We start from the raw sequence: 21,204 nt of genomic DNA, 5'->3' as shown, positions 1-21,204 counted from the left end.
TCATTTGTTAATCCTATTCACACCTAAGAGAGAGGTTTATTACAAAATGTGTTAAAAAGCCTTATACTGTATATTCTTTAGCAAATCTTTTCAAGAATACTAATGTAGACACTGTAAAATCTGTTGCCTTGTATCTATTTTATGTTAAAGGATTATTATAAACACACATGAAAGCACATTGTGCCCCTGACTACACTGAAATTGCCTTTGAATGTATTTTGGGCCTATGGCCTTTTACTGCAAATAAACTCTGTCTGTCTGTCTCTATATATATTTGTTGATTGACTCACCAATCAGCAATATTTAAGTTAAATGAGGGGAGCCATATTCAAATATGACTATGTTTATTCATTTTGGGGTTTTGGGGATTGATATCTGGGTAGCTGTAACATCCCATAAGAGCCGAATTTATACGCAAAAAGGTATTTTACACTTTATGTCGTGGATTTTCTGACAGGACCCAAGACGGGACTTTTCAAGTTACACGAGGGAAGCCATATTTATGTATGGTTATGGTTATTCGTTTTGGGCTTTTCAGCTTTGCATATATTTGTTTCATATGCCTGCTATGATAACCAGAGGGATGTAATGTGGTTTTCAATATATATTGTTACATGTATGAACTCGTGAATAGGGCCATGCAATATCTTTGTTACTTTGACACAAGAAGCAAAACATAATAACGACAAATAATATGTAGCAAGAAAGTAAAATTAATCCCAATTAATTAATAATTTCTTTGGATTTCTGGGAACTGGTCATCAAGTTTTATCAAAACGTGTCGTTTAATGTAACAGAAGAACCAATGATTTTACGTTATTTGTTGTTCATATTTGTATTGTATCGATTCGGTTTAACAAAACAGAATTGTGGGAACAATATTTGCAATAAAATATAATACTAACAATCAGTGTCTTGCATCTGTTTTGCATGTTTTATACGCTCAAACGAAACCACACCTGTATCTCACATTGATGAGAGAATTATCATGTTTGTTCACGGAATTGGTGAGGTGAAATTAGGTTTAACGTCGTGCTTGAGAATATTTCGCTCATATGACGACGTGCATGCGTGTGTATGTGCGGCTGCGTGTACTAGCCCAGACTTAAGCTGGTTTTATAGTGCTAGCTCACTGAGATACCATACCGCAGTGAAGCATGAATACCCCACTCAGACACATTATACTGACTCCGAGCCGACCAGTCCTTGTTGTACTCATTAATGCCGAGCGCCAGGCAGGGACCAACAAGTATCATATTTTAACTTCTTTTGGTATGACGCGTCCGGGGATCGAACCCGCGACCTTCCGCTCTCCGGGCAGACGCTCGGAATTGGTGGTTAAAGCAGAAGACATCAGCTAAAAATATTTGTACAATGTATGTACAATGTATGAAAAGATAAGTCATAGCCTATTAAGCATTTCCTATTATTTTAACATGCCATTTGATAGTTTTATTGTAACGATTAGGGCAAAAGGCTAAAGGGGAACGCATAGAAAAATCAGTTGTGCCTAATTTGAGAAAAAGAGCCTTACTTCATTGTCAGTCTTTGGCATGTGGGCTTGTATTTACATTTGCTGATTCCTGCAGTATATCTGTCTTTAAAGAATAATCAATGATCTCTCATGAATGTATCTACCGTATGGCAAAATCACCCGTGTAAAACAAACCCCAAACCATGAGAAAAGCCGTCGACCTTTTTAGTGTGGAGTCTACATAGACATATTTCTATTCTGATTTGGCTAACAATATTTGTGTACGTTTATGTACGGTTATATGATTTATAAGATATAGCTTTTCTTATATTGGACAGTGAAGCTATAAAAATGCGAATTCCTGGTTAGAAATTGACCAGGCTTACATGTACCCTCTCTATCCTCTGTAAAATGGAATTCAAATTCGGCCGTTTGGCAAAATTTCATTTTCCGCATACTAATTAATCTAATTTTTATATGTTTACTGTCAATAAAAAATGTTGCATTCATATTTATCCATATTTCTCCAACATACCCGGACATCAAAGAAACTGCTGAATATGTATGGTTGGGTTCCTTAAACTTGGCAATATCATAAACAACCTAATATGTTTCCAGTTCTGTGTATATTCTAGTGGAATTGTTGTATTTGGCTTATATCAATCCATCATTGAAGGGAAGGCGTTTGAGTACATGCATGTAATGTATTGCTTAGTATCCCTTCTATGAATAATTAATTGTTGCTGGGTAATTGATGTCTGTAAAGGGTATACCCAACTTTGTTGAATGTGGACTCCACCTCACAGAGAGAGAGAGAGAGAGAGAGAGAGAGAGAGAGAGAGAGAGAGAGAGAGAGAGAGAGAGAGAGAGAGAGAGAGAGAGAGAGAGAGAGAGAAAGAGAGAATGACAATCTGATCATTAACGCTTTTGGATGAACCTCTTTCAGGTAACAACCACAACCAACAAATCCAGCACAGAGGGCAATGGAAACAATTGAGCACTGTTTTGGTACAACTATAGAAATATATACAGAAGAGACAGACCCCAAAATATTATAAAAATTATAAAACAAAAGGATAACAGAAGAAACGTCTTCGTGTGTAACAGATTTTATTTCGGACATAGTTTAAAAATAAAAAATTCAAATTTAAAATATAAGATGTTAAAAAGTGATATTATTCCACAGCGAATCCAACCAAAATGCGAACAGGGTCGAAACGTCTCAATCAAAAGCTAGAACAATTTGGAAATATAATTTTGTAGATGGTCGTTCAGTTTGAAAATGAAGACACACGCTTTTTATTGGTTTTGCTGTTTTTATGTATTATAGTAAGACGAAAAAAGGGACGATCATTTGATATTTTGGGGATGTCGGGGATAAGGTTTTTAGAAGATGTAAGTAAAACAATATCTCCTCCCAGTGTGAAACGATATCGTTATTTGTTTGGGCAACAGTGAAACAAACACAAAGACATTAATACCAAATGTGGGAGTGGTAGATGCTAGTGGTAGAGCAGGGCGGGACACCCGGTGTCATCAAGGATTAACAGTGATCCATTTTTACCACTATTTTGTGTTTTACACCCTGTTTTGATAAATTAATCCCTGACATTGATGTTTCTTAAACCAATTGAAGAAAACGCCAAGTGAACCTCCATGTCCCCTGAATATCGAATGATCGGTCCCCAACGTGAAGCAACAGTTATTTAAGCTTCTATTCCTCTAAGACTGCTGTTGAATTAATGGAAATCCCACTCAGAGTACCTTCTGATACCAAAACCTCTACAACCATGCATCATAACCACACCAGTGATCATGTCCATGACTGAATTACTATTGTAAAGTTAAGCTAGCTATGTATTGTAATGGTATATTGTCCAATAGCAATCAGTTAGTTTTAGTCCTGCTTTTAATATTTTATAAAGGTCCCATCCCCTTATCTTGTAGACGATGAGAATCAGATATCCATCACCTCATTAATTCATAAAAGGACTATTGATATTTGTACATAATGACATACTTAGTCACTTTTTGCTCAGCGACAAATACTGGTTTGCTATATTTCGAAATATTGGAACCATGTAGTTTAATTTGTAATACACTCTATGAAAACCTGTTGTACTTCTCTAACTTGATCAAAAGTCCTTGGGCTTGCATCGAAAATGTAACGTACGAAATATATTTATCACGAAATCCTCTGAGAAACACATGTAAATATTCGTTTCGAAGGGTGTTAGTAGCCCAATAGTGGTTGGTAAAAAGGTGCACATAAGAAAAGGTATAAAGTACAAACATTTATGGGTTAAATATCCTAACTGACATACAAATCTAAGCTGTTCTTTAGAAATCATCTCCACTATAAGAAAAATGACCGTACACATAATTTTTATTGTACTTTTATTGGTCAAAAATGAATAACAGTTTCATACATACAATGCTTTGCTTTTAAGGTTTCAATGAGATACGATCATCACGAAGACAAACAAAACCTCACTACACCTTCTTATGTTGTAACAGAGTCATACATTTTAACAAACAAACAACAACTAAGATATGTTTTTGGAAAATGTTCTGTTGGGTTCTTTCAGGAACATTCTTAACACGTTTCTTGAACAGTTATATAGCACAATGAGGTAGGGTATGAGAAAGGGTATTCTATACCATATGGGTGCTGTTGGAATGAAAACAAATTACATTACATTATGAACAAAATATGAATACATTTCCAGGTTTTAATGGACCATATACAAAACCATTGTTATTTATCTTCCCAACATTGAATTCGAAAAAAGAAAATGTCAGCTGCAAACTTGGATTACACAGTTGTCCCAACCAAGTAGCAAGATGACAGTACCGGCAGTGAACTTAATGTTTCCACGTCCAGAAACGCTAAAATAACATGATTGTAAAACCACAGATTATATTCATAGCAAATAGTGTATTATCCCATGTGCCTTTATAGAATATTGTAGATAATGCGTCCTTAACGCTCAAACACCTGTGTTTACATTTATTCCCAATGGCGCGTAATGACATGTATCTTCAAAGAATAATATAAACATCGCGTCTTAAACGCTAAAAATATTTGTCTATTTTCATACCAAACAATGCAATATTTTATTATCTTTTCAGACAAAATAAATAGCGCGTCTTCAACGCTAAAAATCGGTACCAAGGCCACACTTTTTCTATTTTGAGGTAATCTTTCAATTATAAGTCAAGTAACAAGATTTATGTCATTTTAGGTTTGACATAAATCATGTTCAGTGAATGACGACCTTTGAACTAATTGCTATGCAGCTGTATTTCATTGACATGTACTGAAATTAACAAAAGAGGAAAAATCCTAATGATTCACACAAGGGTGGCTCGGAGAGACATCAAATGCCCTATACAATATGTTGTAATAGAAAGATGTCCCAATATATAGAGATAAACGAAAATAGTTCTTACCACCTTCATAGTAGAGAATACATGCATTTCAGACTAAATGTACAATCCCATAAGTGACATTTATAGTATCCATTATCCACGTTTGAAAGGTTTCTCCACAGTGGGAACTGTCTCAAAATGTATCCATGTTTGAATCCAGAAATTCCAGAAGATAAGAACACAACACAGGAATGCTATCCTTTGGAAATATCCATGGAAAGGTCCCTGGGTAAGTTATCAGTACACAATATTGCAGGCTTGCCCTTCACTAATATAGTCAAAAGCACACACTGTCTTCTTGATAAATATATGAATCCATACACTTTCTTTATGCCAAGGAATCCTGGAAAATAATAAAATACATTTTAATAGTTTACAAAACTTGAAGCGTTAAGACACTATTGATGATGAATAAGTGTGTAATGTGTAAAAACGTAAGGCCACATAATAATGGCTTTGGACATATTTCCTCCATGGACTGCAATAATTATCATGAACACAAAGCTTAAACACAAAGCCATCGTCGTCTTTCTCATTGACAACATGTGTTTCCACACTTCTATTACGATACGTTGCTCGTTTAAGATACCACGACTGTGGATATAATTCCGACATTCCATATCAGAGACTCAAATACCAGTCAAATTTGAGATTTGAAGTGATTGAAAGAGGCATTGTACGTATTGGTGTGGTTTGGGTAAGATTTTCTCAACAATACCTGTGTCAAATCACGTGGTTCTGGGCTCCACAAATAGGCTTATATTACATTGTGGTTCCAATGTGATAGCTTTCTTGTGATAGCACTATACAAATCACTATACTGTAATAGGCAGACAACATACCTTGAACGCCTTGTTCGGTGATGAATTGATTTGTGGTCTCGGTACTTCGAACTGAAAGGAGAAACAGGGTACTGAGAGAGTTGAATAACTATAGTATTTGAAGCTTGTGGTGAGTGAGTATGGTTTTACGCCGCTTTTAGCAATATTCCAGCAATGTCACGGCGGGGGACACCAGAAATGGGCTTCACACATTATACCCATACGGGGAATCGAACCCGTGTCTTCTGCGTGACGAGCGGACGCTTTAACCACTTGGCTACCCCACCGCCCCTTGAAGCTTGTAAAGCTGCACACATTTATTCTACGTTGAATGTCTTTGCGGCCAGGACACTCGACAATCTGGACAATCTTTTATGTCAATTATTGTACTGGAAAACCAATGGTTTATGTATAAACATGGTCGAGGATAATTACACAAACTGAATGGATCATTCTGACAATTTCGTGTAATCATCTCAATTCGAGCAACACTTGGTTTGTTACATACCACATATACCTCTGTACTGGAATTATTACCGAATTTATATATTAAACTCACCTGTCTGTTTCTGTGAGGGTCAAGAGTAGAAAACAGATTTTCCCACGAGAAATTAGATGTTGGTTCCCCTCGTGTTCCAGGATCTAAATTAAGATAAAATTCGTATTTCACAAAGAGTGAACTTAACACCTCGTAGTTGGGAAATGGTTAAACGAAAGATCTGATTTTATGGAGGTCAACTTCTTTATTGTGAATAACACGACGTTTCGGAGTGTATGCTTGTTCCTTCATCGGGTATCTTTGAAGGGTATTTAGAAGTGGAATACATAGGAAAAGCAAGATTTTATGGATGTCAACTTCTTTATTGTGAATAACACGACGTTTCGGAGTGTATGCTTGATGAAGGAGCAAGCATCCACTCCGAAACATTGTGTTATTCACAATAAAGAAGTTGACATCCATAAAATCTTGGTTTTCCCAAAAGTTGGATTGATGTTTAAACACTAGGACTAAGGTTTAAATAACAAGACGGATTGACAGGAGACATAAACAAGCATTGATGCTGTTAAATTAAGGATCGGTTGTACATAACACAGCGTTTAAAGTATAACAAATATAGAAGGCAAACATAAACAAGCGTTGAAGCCGAGGTGGAGAATTCACCACTCACATTTCGATGCTTCTGTGAGACCTTGGTAACGCTCGTTCGCCCACGGTGAGTCGTAGTAGTCACGTTGTCCGCCGTTCCTTGTGTGACGGCCGTTTTTCATCGAGCCATCGCTGACCTGAGACGCTGTCTCTGAGAGAGTGTGTGGGGAATACATCATGTAGCGAGCAGCACCAAGGTTGCCCTTGGTTGGTAGGTTGCCCACGAAGGCACTCCGGAATGCATCATCATCACTGCAAAATGTGCGTTTCATATGTTGCAAATATGCATTAAGACGTAACGCCTTGAACGTGGACTAGCAGCTACAACGTGGTTAAAAAAGATAAATTCATTTCCGTCTCTCTTACTTACTATATTACACAACTGATACTACTACTACTACTACTACTGTTATTATTATTATGTTTTACAGATTAAAAAAAAGTATGCAGCAGAGAGGGTTTGGGTGATCCTGGCAGTCAGGCTAGTAAGGCTCATCATCAGCTCAGGGCCCTTGCCTCTCTTTTACACGCAGCCCAGACAGCGAATGGGACTTCTCCCAGGAAACACTGCCTAGTCGAACCCACCAAGGACTTTCCGGATAACTACTATTATTATTGTTATTATGACTTCTACTATGACTATTACTACTTCTTCTGCTCCAACTACCACTACACACTTAATAATTTGCAGTAAATAATATGTGCTAGTACTACTACTACTATTACTATTACTATTATAACGACTACTATGACGATTTTCACTTCTCCTGCTGCTTCTACTACTACAAACTAAATAATTTGCAGACAGTCGTCGTATAGTTGTACTCACTGCTGTTACATCAACAACAACTACTACTACTGTTGCTGATGCTGTTGCTGCTACTGTTACTACTATAGACTAGATACTTGACAGACGACCTTTGTATAGTTGTACTCACTGCTGTTAGAACAACAACAGCTACTACTACTACTATTACTACTACTACTACTACTGCTGCTGCTGTTAGAACAAGAACAACTACTACGACTACTACTACAACTACAACTACTACGACAACGACTACTACTACTACTACTTCTGCTGCTTCTACTTCTGCCACAACTACCACTAAATACTTCTACTCGTACCAATAACCGTCTACATCTACAACATTCGTGATGCTACCGTTTCTACACCAACTGCATCTACGTACCGCTCTTCCGACGGTGGCTTAAGCGAACTTCTCCTATTCTTCAGGCAGCAGAGGTAGACGACTCCAGCGATGACGAGGACGAGAATGATGAACAGAGGCACGGACAGTCCAACAGCAAGAGGGATGTTCACAGCTAAAGAATATTGAATATACGAATACCATTGATGTTGGTAAATACAAATGTATAGGGATCATATGAACAGTATGTCATCGGTACTATTAAACGTTCTTTCTAACCTTTCAAGGAATACGTTACTTTGATGTTCGCGTTATTTACATGTATTCATTTCATAATACACTCAGTATTATTGTTATCTTTTATGAGAATGGTATAAGATATTCAACTTACAATCTGCTTGCAGTTTCCTGAAACGAGAGAAATATTACCGTATGAACATTTCATGCAAAACCATTGTGGGAAAATAAAAAATGATAGAAGGATTTGAAGAAATGAGCATATTAGTCTAATATACATACAGTTTATTACATGATAGATTTTATTCCATTTTCGCTTCCATTTAACTATCTACGTCCAATTTCATGTGTCCTCGGATAATAGCGATAATGATGTGAAATGCTCTTGTGAAAGAAATGTATCGATTCCTGTATGACATAAATGCAATTGTCACTGAATGTTTCGAATGATGTTTAATATATAAATAATTATCAAATAATCTTAAAAGCAGTTTGCTTACCTTGAAACAGGTATGCCATTGTTGAGCTCACAGTACTCGTTGTTCTCTAATGGGTGGATCATCTTGTATACATCGCAAACAGTTTGGCTTTTAGTTACTGAAACAAACAACAGAAGGTTTAAACATCAGTGAGTAGGTGTGGAATTATATAGCTTTAGGCCTTCTTTGAACATTCAGGCAAATATTACAATCGTAAGACCACAAATGTCATTCATTTATGATTGCATTTAAACGCGGAACAGAACCTGGGTCTTCGTAGATTGTGCCTAAATGAGTCGAATTAGCAAATTTTGTTCTCTTTGACGAGTGAACAAGACTACCCTACCATAAACTGGGAATCACACGGGTCTACTGTGTCACCTGCAAATGCTACCATCAGTGAATATCACTTACTATTCACTTCGTTAAACTCCCAACTTCCATATAGAAATAAAGGTCCAGTAACTCTAATGTATGATTGTGTAATTGCGACAGGTTCATGTTTGCGAGAGACCAGTGTATGTCTGTCTCACCTACAAAACCCAGTAAGGTTTAACACATTTCACAGAACCGTCCATTCAGCGACTTCCACTCACCCTCTTTGCTGTTGTAGACGAGTTTGGAAATTGCGACTGCTGTGCCATCTAAGGTAATCTTGCCCACTTCCATGAGTTTCTCCAGCATCGCTGCCAATACGCCGTCGGTGTTGTCGGTCTTGGTGCCGTCGATGCGGATGGCTACAGGTGCTATAACGCTGCCTTTGCTGCAACAGCAAAATGGTTCCGTTAATCCAACTGTATGTGTTTGGACAGGTCAGTACGGTATGAGTGAATATTGTTTAATGCCGCATCAGCCATATTGCAGCTATTCAATGTGAACGAGATCATGGAGTGTGTGTGATTAGTGAAATCAGCTGAGATTGTGATTAGATTGAACAGGTTGGCAACATAAATGCGAGTGATGTTTATCCACATTCCATCCACACTATTCCTAACAAATCATATTTTTGGTGGCATTTGGAATCTCAGAAAAACAGTAACATCATTATTATGTTTGTCTTATGCTATATTTCAAGGCATATGTCGAACATTATCTGTTGTCAGTTTGGTATAGATATTGTGGCTTCGGTACAACTGGGGATTCAACTCATCTGACTTTGGTACAACTGGGTTCATTTGTACAGATGCTGATAGCACGTACCTCAGGTTCCCAACGAATGTCCTCACGTGCGTATCAGGGGACACGACTTTGATGACAGCGTCAATCTGAAAATATAGTTCAAGAATGAGTGCAAACTGTTTGAGTCAAGAAGCTGCAGACAAAATTCATTGGCCATTGACTGACTGACTGATTGAGTTTAGTTTTACGCCGCTTTTAGCAATATTCCAGCAATATCACGGCGGGGACACCAGAAATGGGTTTAACACATTGTGCCCATGTGGGATATCGAACCCGGATCCTCGGCATGACGAGCCAACGCTTTAACCACTAGGCTACCCCACCGCCCCCATTGGCCCTTGAAATCAGATATAGATTTCAACACTGACGGAAATTACGAAAAAATGACCACTGAAAATAATTTATGGCACCAAGTGCTCATGAAAAGATGAACGTGTCCTGCTTGATTTGTTGCACCACATATCGCAATTTTCAAGAAAACGTAAGTGTTTAGTGGCTGCCTGGCAGTAAAAGTATGGCCATATGACCGTGACATGTAACTATCGAACACGCTCCAGTCTGTCCAGTGGTCAATATTATGAGCAATGTTCACGCCGTAGAGGTACAACGCTGTCAATCAAGTCACCAGTCGTAACCACCCGAGTATTTAGTGTATGTGACAGTGAGTAGAGAGATATGAAAAATATTGGATCGAGCATCTTGATGACAAAAAGAAGCGACAATACTACTTTCAACATCCATGAGAAACCACTTTCCACATCCATAAGAAACCACTTCCCAAATGCATAAGAAACCACTTACAACATTCATAAGAAACCACTTACAACATGCATAAGAAACCACTTTCAACATGCATAAGAAATCACTTACAACATAAGAAGCCTCTGCTAAAAGCAGAATTGATTATACACTTCCGACTTTATCAGACTGGTTATGCAGTTATCAAATAGTGATGATACCAGGTGTTCGTTATAAGGTGAGCGTCTCCTGCCCCACCGGTGACATCCGTCATAAAAATAGCAAACACTGATTCATTGTCCACGTACCGCATTTCCAATGTCTTGATGCAGCTTGAAGTAGGCGGCGCTTGACGTGTTGGCAAGGATGGTGTCTCTGTTGGCGTCCAGTGTGACAATCGTGTTGGTCCCCTGATCGGCTGGAACACATGACGTCATGTATTAGTACTACATTGGAAGTGTACAGCCCCACAGGGAAATTCATAGCACAGCGTAGCGATTGCGACTGTTTTGGAACTGAGTGTAGCTAAATCTATATTTAAAGTGAGTGTATATTCCATTGAAGTTTTGTTGCACTCGACTTGTTTCATAAGTAGGCCTGAGGTACATGTATATTCAGTTGTTTGAGTGTACATATATATATATCTGTTCACCTAGCAGAAAATGGGTACCCGGTGGGATGAGTCATGTGACTATAACCTTCTAGCGCCTAACAGGCAGCTTGGGTTATCAGGGGTAATAATGTGCTGTGCTATTGTTAGCGCTACGAGCATACCTGGTGTGGAGTTTGCGCTATATAAATGGACACATTATTATTGTTATTATTATTATTACATTTGCATTAGTTTACTTCTAATTACCAATTTGCTTTATATGGTTTGTTCGTAATATTTATTTGTAGTTATGCAAATATAATCAATTGTTTACTTACAATGTCCAGGAACGATCCTGAAACAAACAAAACAACATATCTGGTTAAAACAGTTCATGAATAACAACGAAATTTAAATTATAGGGAATTTATATTATTTATCTATACTTAAAATGATACCATAATGTTAGGACTACGGATTCTAATACTTATTCATAATTGTAAAATACCCAATCTGTCATTTGTTCAGCAATCCATGATCACACCAGTTGATAACGACTGATTTCAATGTGTTTGGGCTTTTGTAAGGTAACACACGTAAAGATATGCTTTTTATCCATCTGCTATAAGCACAGTTTTTTAATATTATATTTTCATAAACGAAACAATAGCTGAATTCATTTGAAGTAAAGCATCAAATTAAATAGTGATAAAAAACGGCATAATGCATAATTCGTTTGAATGTAAGGCAGTGTGTGAAATAGTTTTTGCTACCCAGTCAGCAATGCCTAAAAGTTACTAGCCCACAAATTTCGCTAGCCCGAAATTTGAATGTAGAAATTAAGCAAATATTTCAAATTAGACGAGAATAAGATATTGTCGGCATGACGCGGGTTTCAACATTAAGTTACTAATATCATGAACATATTTATGAGGCCATAATCTTGCATGATCTAAAAGTGTATTATAACTTAACAAGTCGGAGAGAGTGATATATTTACAAAATGACTGTGAAGATATATTGGCCCGACTGGATTTTTACTAGCTACGGGCTAGCGGGACAGTGGCTATTGCGCACACTGATATAGGGTCGTATTCATGTACTTACGTGGTGCCAGGAACGCCATTGTTGAGGACACAGTGTTCATTACTTGCAAGGTTTGTTATGAAGGCGTACACGTCACACACGCTTTGCGCGGCAGTGACTGAAACAATTCGACAATAGATAAAACCTTTTATAATTACATACCACCATCATTCATAAATTAATTAAACTTCAACCCATGCTTGTCCTAAGAGGCAACTAACAAGATCGTTTGCTCAGGCTCGCTGACTTGGTTACCACATGTCATCGTATCCCAATTGCGTAGATCGATGCTCATGATATTGACCACTGGATTGTCTGGCCCAGATTCGATTGTTTACAGAACGCCGCCATATAGCTGGAATATTGCTGAGTGCGGCGTTAAGCAGCGAACAATAATCTACCTCACAGGTGTATTTGTAATTGATAACCATTGACTGAAACTTTAAATCATTGAACATTGAAATTTCTTCTCACTTTCTTTGTTGCCATATTGGATTTTGCTGATAGGAGCGGTGGTGCCGTTGATACTGATCGAACCAACTTCGGCCAATTTCTCCAACGACGCTGCCAGGAGACCTTCGTAGTTGCTTGTTTTGGTCTTGTCGATGTTCAGAACAACAGGGACGACAGTGCTGCCGATGCTGTAAAAGAACGCACATAATTAATAAAGAGGCATTCGATGTTTCTTCTTGTTTCATAATGCTCAACCCGTATTGGTTTCTTTGTTACTTGTACCCCTCAATTATTTCACCCATGAAGACCAACCAGTGAAGATCCGGGTTAGAATATTGATCTTCAGTAACCTATGACTTGTCGTAAGAGGCGACTAACAGGATCGGGTGGACACGTTCGCTGACTTGGTTCACACATGGCATCCGTTCCAAATTGTGTAAACTGGTGCTCATGGTGTTGAACCCTGGGTTGACTGGTCCAGACTCGATTATTTACAGACCGCCGCCATATAGCTGGCATATTGCAGAGTGCGGCGTAAAACTAAACTCACTCACTCATCCCACGAAGGCCCGAGTTAGAGTTGGTCTTCAGCAACCCACGCATGTCGTAAGAGGCGACTAACGGCTATATGTAGCTAAAGCAATTCAATTCTCATGGGATAACTAAACCCTTTAAGATGTGTTAATTGGACTGAAACTGTGTTGGTATCTACATAGGTTCGTGTTTCCATCACTATTGTAAGCTACGTTTATAACGAACGTCTGGTTATAAGGAACTGTGTTTTTCCTGTTCCTTGCTGAATATTTTAGTCCAAATGTATACGAAGTGCAGCTGTAACGAACTAAAACCTGGTTGTACCACTGTGTTCGGGATAACTAGTATAGTGTACTTGCAGTCTCTACTGACAGCTGGGTAGATGCAGCATACCTCAAATTTCCAACAACGCTGCTAATATGAGCACTTCCTGACACAGCTCGGATGATAGCGTCAATCTGAAACAGCAACTTAGAGTCAGTATTGACAATACGCGTCAATCTGAAACAGCAACTTAGAGTCAGTATTGACAATACGCGTCAATCTGAAACAGCAACTTAGAGTCAGAACTGTCAATACGCGTCAATCTGAAACAGCAGCTTAGAGTCAGTACTGTCAATACGCGTCAAACTGAAACAACAACTTAGAGTCAGTACTGTCAATACGCGTCAATCTGAAACAGCAACTTAGAGTCAGTATTGACAATACGCGTCAATCTGAAACAGCAACTTAGAGTCAGAACTGTCAATACGCGTCAATCTGAAACAGCAGCTTAGAGTCAGTACTGTCAATACGCGTCAAACTGAAACAACAACTTAGAGTCAGTACTGTCAATACGCGTCAATCTGTAAAACATCAACTTAGAGTCAGTACTGCCAATACGCGTCAATCTGAAACATCAACTTAGAGTCAGTACTGTCAATACGCGTCAATCTGAAACAGCAACTTAGAGTCAGTACTGTCAATGCGCGTCAATCTGAAACAGCAACTTAGAGTCAGTATTGACAATACGCGTCAATCTGAAACAGCAACTTAGAGTCAGTATTGACAATACGCGTCAATCTGAAACAATAACTTATAATAACCTAAGTTGTCTGTCGTTAACAATCAACTAAATGCGTATGAAGAATAAACACGGAACATACCGCTGCCACAATGGCTTCCTGTAGAGCAGTGTAGGCAGCAGACCCTTGGTTGTTAATTATAGAGGAGTAGTCTATATTCAGTACGATAACTGTGCTGAACCCTTGAGAGGCTGAAATGCACACAATATACGTAATTAGCGAGGGAGTGAGCGAATGAGTATGGTTTTACGCTGCATTTAGCATTTATGCCAGCATCACCACGGCGGGACACCAGGAATGGTCTTCACACTATGTAATTTGTTAACTAGTTTATGAACACAAGTATCTTTACCAACGGTGGAGTAATATGTGCATTCAAAGAACAAAGTCGCTTCTCATGGTGTCAGTCACAAAATTGTCTGGTCCAGGCTGGTCCATATTTTACAGATCGCCGTCACGACGTCAAACATCAAACAGACAAATGAAAGAAACGTGCCTCAAATTTAGGACACGAGTACTTGGAAACTTGGAAACGAGTGCAAAGAAACTTGTCTCATATTTAAGACACGTGTACTTACAAACACACGGAGAGCTAGCTGATGCCCTTCCGAACCCTGTGTTGCAATCACACCTGTAGCTGCCGACCACGTCTCGACACACTTCTTGAGTCCCGGTGCAGACAGATGGTGTGGCTAAACACTCATTGACGTTGGTCTCACAGTTGGTGCCGGTCCAGGCAGAAGTGCACGTGCAGGATCCATTGACCGGGTTGCAAGACGCTGAGTTGCCGGATATGCACGTGCAACTGTTTTCGCAGTTTGTACCATAGCTTGTTGAATTGCATGCTGAAAGGACAAAATGGTATATTTTTAAAATTATTTGAATTAAATTTAGAAGTGATAAATAAGGAAGAGCGTTTTATGGATGTCAACCTCTTTTGAATGAGGAACACAGCCGAGTATATGCTTACGCCAACATCAGGTGAAATGACTGATGGAATATACTTTGGAACGGTGTGTTCCTTATAATAGAGAAGTTGACATCCATAACACTCTCTTCCTCAAAAGGTCTTATTCTGAACATTGGCAGTGATTTGTTAGAGATGGCATAATGTCCATAGCGAGTTTTAGACATGCTTTCTCACTAGCGTTTACATTTTATGAAAAAGGTGCGAGTAAACGGGGTTTCAGGCAGAATAGGATGTACGTTCCTTGTTCAAGAACACCTGGTGTCATTGCTGGTTTTTTCATGATTTATGCGTATAATTGTCAGTATGATTTGTCTTTGACACTCCTGTTGTTTCGGCAAATATTCAAATATTTGAATGCGCTCACCGTGACGTTTTGAACCACAATGATCAGTAACTTTCTCAGTTTGTGAGTATCTGCAACTATAATTGTCGACGATGTAACTTCTAACACTCACCTGCGCAAGCAGCACCACTGGTTGGCCTCCCGAACCCTGGGTTACAGTCGCACACATAGCTGCCGTTGGTGTCTCGACACACTTCTTCAGTCCCAGAACAGAGAGATGCGTTTAGGGAACACTCGTTGACGTTGGTCTCACAGTTGGTGCCTGTCCAGGCAGATGTACACGTGCAGGATCCATTAACCGGGTTGCAAGACACTGAGTTGCCGGATATGCACGTGCAATTGTTTTCGCAGTTTGTACCATAGCTTGTCGAATTGCACGCTGAAAGGATACAATGGTTTATTTCAAGATTTCCTATGTTATACTGAAAACTGGCAGGGATTTATGAGAGATGACATAAGGTTTACGTAGAGTAAAATGTTCAAATATTTGAATGTGCCCATCATGACGTTTGAATCACGAATGATCAGTAACCATTCTCAGTTTGTGAATATCTGGAACTATAATAGTGACGATGTAACTTCTTAGTTCTAAGACTCACCGGCACAAGCAGCACCACTGGTTGGCCTCACGAACCCAGGGTTACAGTCACACACATAGCTGCCGTTGGTGTCTCGACACACTTCTTCAGTCCCGTTACAGAGGGATGCGTTTAGGGAACACTCGTTGACGTTGGTCTCACAGTTGGTGCCTGTCCAGGCAGACGTGCACGTGCAGGATCCATTGACCGGGTTGCAAGACGCTGAGTTGCCAGATATGCACGTGCAATTATTTTCACAGTTTGTACCATAGCTTGTCGAATTGCACGCTGTAATGAAACAAAGTATTATGCATGTATTTAGATCCAATCTTATTTCATTTTTTTCTTTGAAGCTTTCCAACGACTGTTCTTTACATGATGTTCATTGTTGCTGCTGCTCGAATCCTCGAGGAACTTCAAACAGTTTCGACAGAAAATCAAACAGCCTATCAGAAGAATAAAACACCAATGAAAAACCGGTTTCTGTTTCATGCCTTAACAGTGGATGTCCTTAATTGGCACAACATATCCTAAACGACACGATGGCGTGGCTTGTTGTTTCTCTTACCGTGTTCCCGATGTTTTCGGATTTGACCCTTTGACGACCCTGAACATGTCCAAGGCGTCATGGAAAATGATACTTTTGAAATTTCTTTGGAATAGATCCATATACAGTCACTGTGTAAGAAACATTCCTGCCAACAAGCCTGACCTTTTCATTTTTTTATCATTGAATTTTCTGTGTCTGTCCCTTTTGGCAGCAATGTGATTCAGGAAAAGCATGAGATCTATGCGGACCTCACTTTTGAATGTCTCGCATGCGTCCAAAGTACACAGTCAGCAGGCTCCACTGTGCCCTTGGTTTGGTACCGCCTGATCTCTTGGCGTAGATAAGGAGAGTGCCCGGGTTCTCCACCAGGGCACAGCTCTTCTGACACTGTGGGCAATGCAGAAGGCTGCAGTGTTGGGAGTCTCCATATTCTCAGGAACATTGTTGGTTTGATCGACTTGGCAGCGCTTCCTTGGCGAAGCCACATTCATTGTCTTGGCTGCTTGAAGATGGGGCAAGGTCCCTGACATGATGATGAGCTTTATCAGCCCGACTGTGCCAGGACCACCCAACCCCCTCTGCTGCATGTTATCTTAATCTGTGAAGTTACACGATACCACGTATAAATGTATGAGTCTCTAACTTATCACACTGACCTGCGCAAGCAGCACCACTGGTTGGTTTCACGAACCCTGGGTTACAGTCGCACACATAGCTGCCGTTGGTGTCTCGACACACTTCTTCAGTCCCGTTACAGAGGGATGCGTTTAGGGAACACTCGTTGACGTTGGTCTCACAGTTGGTGCCTGTCCAGGCAGATGTGCACGTGCAGGATCCATTGACCGGGTTGCAAGACACTGAGTTGCCGGATATGCACGTGCAATTGTTTTCACAGTTTGTACCATAGCTTGTCGAATTGCACGCTGAAAGGAAACGAAATAGTATGTATTTATTTAGATCCAATCTTATTTCATAATATGAGTGTAGTTGAAACTTTTTAACGACTGGTAATTACACGATGTTCATTGTTGAGTGTATGCTGCCGCTCGAACTCTGGCGGAACTTCACACAGTTTCAAAAGAAATAAAACAACCAAGGATAAGAATAATACACTTAAGATAAACTGATTCTAAGTAACCCTGAAAGCAGCAAAAGGGCCTTAATGGATTGAGCTGTGCCTTAAACTAGTATCATCAGGGAATCCAAAGTAAAAACGGCAAAGGTTAATTTGGAGAAGACTTAAATTAAAATATAAAAAAAACACGAAAGAAAAGTTATTTCTCCGAAATTGTTGACTCCTTTAACGAAAGGTTTGGACAGAAAGAAGAAACTATGAAAAATAGAAAAACAAATTTATTTAAACAGAATAAACCCAATTCACAGTTTGTGCTATAGCTTGTCGAAAGGAACCAAAATGCTTTGTATTCATTAAGATCGAATCTTATTTCAAATATAGCATCATTATTTTTTCAGTATTATTCATGGTTTGTAAAACACTCCGTTGACATGTCAGTTAACGATACAAAATTAAATGATATCAAGTAATAATGTATGACTCACCAGTGCAAGCGGCACCACTGGTTGGTTTCAAGAACCCGGGGTTACAGTCACAGACATAGCTGCCGTTGGTGTCTCGACACACTTCTTCAGTCCCGTTACAGAGAGATGGAGTTGTTGTGCACTCGTTGACGTTGGTCTCACAGTTGGTGCCGGTCCAGGCAGAAGTGCACGTGCAGGATCCATTGACTGGGTTGCAAGACGCTGTGTTGGCGGATATGCACGAGCATGTGTTTTCGCAGTTGGCGCCATAGGTCGGATTTGGGCATGCTGAAAGAATGGTGTGTTTGTTACATGATATTGCATATTAGTGTAGTTGAAACTTTGCTATATAGTCGCTGAATTGGCTGATACATGCCATCGTATCCCAATTGCGTAGATCGATGCTCATGCTGTTGATCACTGGATTCTCTGTTTCAGACTCGATTATTTACAGACCGCCGCCATATTGCTGAGTGCTGCGTAAAACTAAACTCACTCACTCACCCTAAAGACTAAAGAGATTCAGGTCGCTGACGTTAAACACTTTGGCAAGACCTACGGGCACGGCTAAAGCCCATTATCTAGGCGAATCTTGGATTCGAACCCAGGACATTATTCTAGACGACTTAGTCACCTATGTCCACTTGTCACACGCAGAGAAACATAGACTGTTCTAACAATGACCGATAGTTCTGAAAAACTCAGGTACATTCACAAATTCAAGCGACATCCTTAAGCATCTACTATAGTCTGTTTGCAGTGAAAACATACCGATGAATTTCACTTCAAGCAAAAAATAAATCAAATAAAGTGAAATTAAGACTGCGAATCCTCATAAATTTGCCTTGCCAACTGAACATTTAAATCTCAGAATTTTATTCATTGTAGGACAAAATTTGTTTAACAAACGATCATACATTCAAATCGCTATTATTGGTTTGGATTACAAGGGGGTGAGCGCAGTAGATGGAACAGTGAAACAAATGCACGTGCGGTTCGTGATGAGCGTTAACTTAGACCAACTCTACTTGTTCTCGGTGTTTCATTTAATGTGCATACCCCCTTGTAATACAAACCAATAATAGCGATTTGAAACTATTGTTAAACAACTTTTATCCTAAGTTGAAAAATATTCTGAGATTTAAATGGTCAGTTGGCAAGGTAAAATTATGAGGATTCGCAATCTTAATTTCATCTTATTCGATTTACTTTTATGTTTAAATTGACATTCATCGGTACGTTTTCAATGCAAACAGACTATAACCCATACATAAACTGTGATCATTTAAAACATGTCCCTTATGACAGAATAGTTTTGCTATATTTTAAAACAGAGTGGTCTAGAGTGGATTGGTTGGTTAGAAATGTGATCGAAAATATGTGACATGTACATATTGAAAGGAAGATAAACGAAGAAAAAAAAGAAATGTGACCTGGTTGTTTGCGTGTGATCGGGCAAAGTCGATGCACGCCTTTAAAGAAAATTTAGGCAATTTATCAGCTGGTTGCTGTGATACGGCTACTGATACGGTCAGATTATTTATTACACTTACCAGCACACTGATCAGTGCCGGTTTGCTTCTTGTAGCCTACTTCACAGTCGCACACAAAGCTGCCGTCGGTGTCTCGACACACCTCATTTGGGCCTTTACAGACAGATGGTGAGATTGAACACTCGTTGACGTTGTTCTCACAGTTGGTGCCGTTCCAGCCCGAGTTGCACGCGCATGATCCATTGACCGAGTTACAGGCCGCTGTGTTGGCGAACACACAGCTACACGTGCTGTCACAGTTGTCTCCATATTTGGTCGAAGTGCATCCTGAAAAACAGTCGGAAAAATACACCTACATGTTACACCTCAGACCTTTTACCGTCTAAAATGTATAACATTTTAATTACCTGAACCTTGTGTAGATGCTCGTCACGCCGAAGACCCTGGTTCGATTCCCCACATGGGTACAATGTCCTCCGCCGTGATATTGCTGGAATATTGCTAAAGACGGCGTAAAACTAGACTCACTCACTCACTCACTCACTCACTCACTGAACCTAAGTAATCGTGACTACCTGGCATATACTCCAACAAGATTCACTTATGCCTTCTTTCATATCACTCACTTATTTGTACAACCCGTGAAGGTCCGGGTTAGAATTGGCCTTCAGTAACCCATGCTTGTCGTAAGAGGCGACTAACTGGATCGGGTGGTCAGGCTCGCTGACAGGTTGACACATGTCATCGGTTCCCAATTGCGCAGATCGATGCTCATGCTGTTGATCACTGGATTATCTGGTCCAGACTCTATTATTTACAGACCGCCGCCATATAGCTGGAATATTGCTGAGTGCGGCGTAAAACTAAACTCACTCACTCACTTGTATAGACAATAATAATTATGATTTTATGTTATAGAGAATGCAGCTAGCGTTTATGAATTCATACGATTGTTGTATTATACGCACACATCCATCAATGGCATACTTACAGGTACTTTCAAGACAAGAATGTTTATGAAGAAAGTACCCCTCCAAAGTAACCCATATGTTTAAGGGAAAATAGATTGTGTCATCTGTCACATGACTTCATTATTTCACTTCCAATGTCTCCATTTGTAACCAAATGCACCCTTCGCCATAAAACGGGAAACAATTACCATACTTCTAAATTGTTTACATAGAGACTGACAGGTAGGAAACAAAGTTAGAAAGACATTTTAAATCTGCTTGTTGGTCCTGAAGCTATAACTATAAACATTGCATATAAGCGCAAGAAATATTTAGGAATATTCCACCAGAAATGGGCTTCACACATTGTACTCATGTGGGATTCGAACCCGGG

General features: G+C 39.4%; 1 protein-coding gene across 1 annotated transcript in view; it reads right to left on the bottom strand.

The window, feature by feature from the left end:
• Window positions 1-2,567: 2,567 nt before the first annotated feature.
• LOC124291626 overlaps window positions 2,568-21,204 on the bottom strand; it is a 57,582-nt gene continuing 38,945 nt past the window's right edge. The window contains exons 38-58 of the mRNA XM_046728682.1: window positions 19,921-20,187; window positions 18,389-18,655; window positions 17,485-17,751; window positions 16,300-16,566; window positions 15,813-16,079; window positions 14,966-15,232; window positions 14,469-14,578; window positions 13,717-13,781; window positions 12,811-12,977; window positions 12,358-12,454; window positions 11,589-11,605; window positions 10,967-11,076; window positions 9,942-10,006; window positions 9,338-9,504; window positions 8,763-8,859; window positions 8,417-8,433; window positions 8,068-8,200; window positions 6,897-7,126; window positions 6,287-6,369; window positions 5,749-5,799; window positions 2,568-5,249 (exon numbers count right to left, since the gene is read on the bottom strand). Coding sequence (XP_046584638.1) covers window positions 5,235-5,249; window positions 5,749-5,799; window positions 6,287-6,369; window positions 6,897-7,126; window positions 8,068-8,200; window positions 8,417-8,433; window positions 8,763-8,859; window positions 9,338-9,504; window positions 9,942-10,006; window positions 10,967-11,076; window positions 11,589-11,605; window positions 12,358-12,454; window positions 12,811-12,977; window positions 13,717-13,781; window positions 14,469-14,578; window positions 14,966-15,232; window positions 15,813-16,079; window positions 16,300-16,566; window positions 17,485-17,751; window positions 18,389-18,655; window positions 19,921-20,187 — 3,026 coding nt within the window. The 3' untranslated portion in view covers window positions 2,568-5,234. The remainder of the gene's footprint in view (window positions 5,250-5,748; window positions 5,800-6,286; window positions 6,370-6,896; window positions 7,127-8,067; window positions 8,201-8,416; window positions 8,434-8,762; window positions 8,860-9,337; window positions 9,505-9,941; window positions 10,007-10,966; window positions 11,077-11,588; window positions 11,606-12,357; window positions 12,455-12,810; window positions 12,978-13,716; window positions 13,782-14,468; window positions 14,579-14,965; window positions 15,233-15,812; window positions 16,080-16,299; window positions 16,567-17,484; window positions 17,752-18,388; window positions 18,656-19,920; window positions 20,188-21,204) is intronic.

This window comes from Haliotis rubra, unplaced genomic scaffold (assembly GCF_003918875.1).
Source record: "Haliotis rubra isolate DU_JTF1 unplaced genomic scaffold, ASM391887v1 Scf113, whole genome shotgun sequence".
Taxonomy (NCBI): domain Eukaryota; kingdom Metazoa; phylum Mollusca; class Gastropoda; order Lepetellida; family Haliotidae; genus Haliotis; species Haliotis rubra.
The sequence above is the reverse complement of the archived record's forward strand: the minus strand, read 5'-3'. Positions and strand labels throughout refer to the sequence as shown.